We start from the raw sequence: 1,020 nt of genomic DNA, 5'->3' as shown, positions 1-1,020 counted from the left end.
ACTTTCAAGTACACTTTCAAGAAATTTATTGATGATGAAAATCAATCAATAAGAGGTATCTCCAAATAATAGATTGTGTCAGCAGCAGTGCAGCGCCGCGAGGGCTAATTTTTCTTTCTTTTTTTTTTTTTGTTTTTGTTTTTTTTTGTTTGTTCAAAGTAAAAATGGAATGCCGGGAACAGGGTTCAAACCCAGGACCCCCGTATCTTAGGAAAGTATCTAATCTAAATGTCAATCCTGTCCCAGTTATCCAACGAGTAATTTATTCGGCGTCCATTGTGGTTTTCCATCCATTTGATGTAATGAATCACCAAAACTTGATTTAGATTTAGATTCGTGGTTAATGACATTGCTTTGGTCATACACATCACGTCATGAACGACCCAGACTTTGTTTTATTTTTCATTTTGTGCCCAATATAATTAGATGATGTTGGTTTATTTAACATATCCAGAAGCCTCATAGTACAAATGTTAAAAGGCTTTGTCTTAAAAATAGAAATCCCTATAATATAATGTCAGAGATAGCTCAATGTTTACCATCAATTTTTAAAGGGTTGTGACATCATGAATCGGATTGCCAGGTCAAATAAATCGGTTTTAATGCCGCCCTATTTCTATTCCATCACTCCATTTCCCGAATGTCGGAAATTCGGGATCATAAGCCTATGGAGAACGGGGGGAGCAGTGGACAGGAGATAAAAAGGAGGGGGGAGAGGGGGAGGGGGGTGGGGCAACTTGTTACCTGTAAGTGTTGCTAGTGTACCTGAACGCACCTTATAAAAGCCCTGTCGGAAACCATCGCTGAGTATAAACGAGTCCAGTGTTACAATTAACACGTACAGAGATGGGCAAGTTTGAAGTCATTAGAAAAAGGTGTCTTGCACAAGGGACTCTGTATGAGGATCGTGATTTCCCTGTGACCACAGCCAGCTTATTTCTTGATGGACCTATCGAAAATGTGGTTTGGAAGCGACCGAAAGTAAGTTTTATAATGGAAATCAATAATGCTGTTCTAATT

The 1,020-nt window shown here is 38.8% G+C and overlaps 1 protein-coding gene across 2 annotated transcripts in view; it reads left to right on the top strand.

Moving 5' to 3' along the window:
- Positions 1 to 789: 789 nt before the first annotated feature.
- The window catches only part of LOC144973038 (calpain-9-like), a 33,443-nt gene continuing 33,212 nt past the window's right edge, over positions 790 to 1,020 (top strand). Inside the window, exon 1 of one of the 2 annotated variants that reach the window (XM_078915006.1) lies at positions 790 to 981. In XM_078915006.1, the coding sequence (XP_078771132.1) occupies positions 847 to 981 (135 nt within the window). In that variant the 5' untranslated portion in view covers positions 790 to 846. The remainder of the gene's footprint in view (positions 982 to 1,020) is intronic. The other variant, XM_078915007.1, reaches the window with a different exon arrangement.

Source organism: Berghia stephanieae, chromosome 5, assembly GCF_034508935.2.
Source record: "Berghia stephanieae isolate SIO BIC M18660-M18661 chromosome 5, UCSD_Bste_1.3, whole genome shotgun sequence".
In the NCBI taxonomy this organism is placed as follows: domain Eukaryota; kingdom Metazoa; phylum Mollusca; class Gastropoda; order Nudibranchia; family Aeolidiidae; genus Berghia; species Berghia stephanieae.
This window is presented reverse-complemented; position numbering and strand designations above follow the sequence as displayed.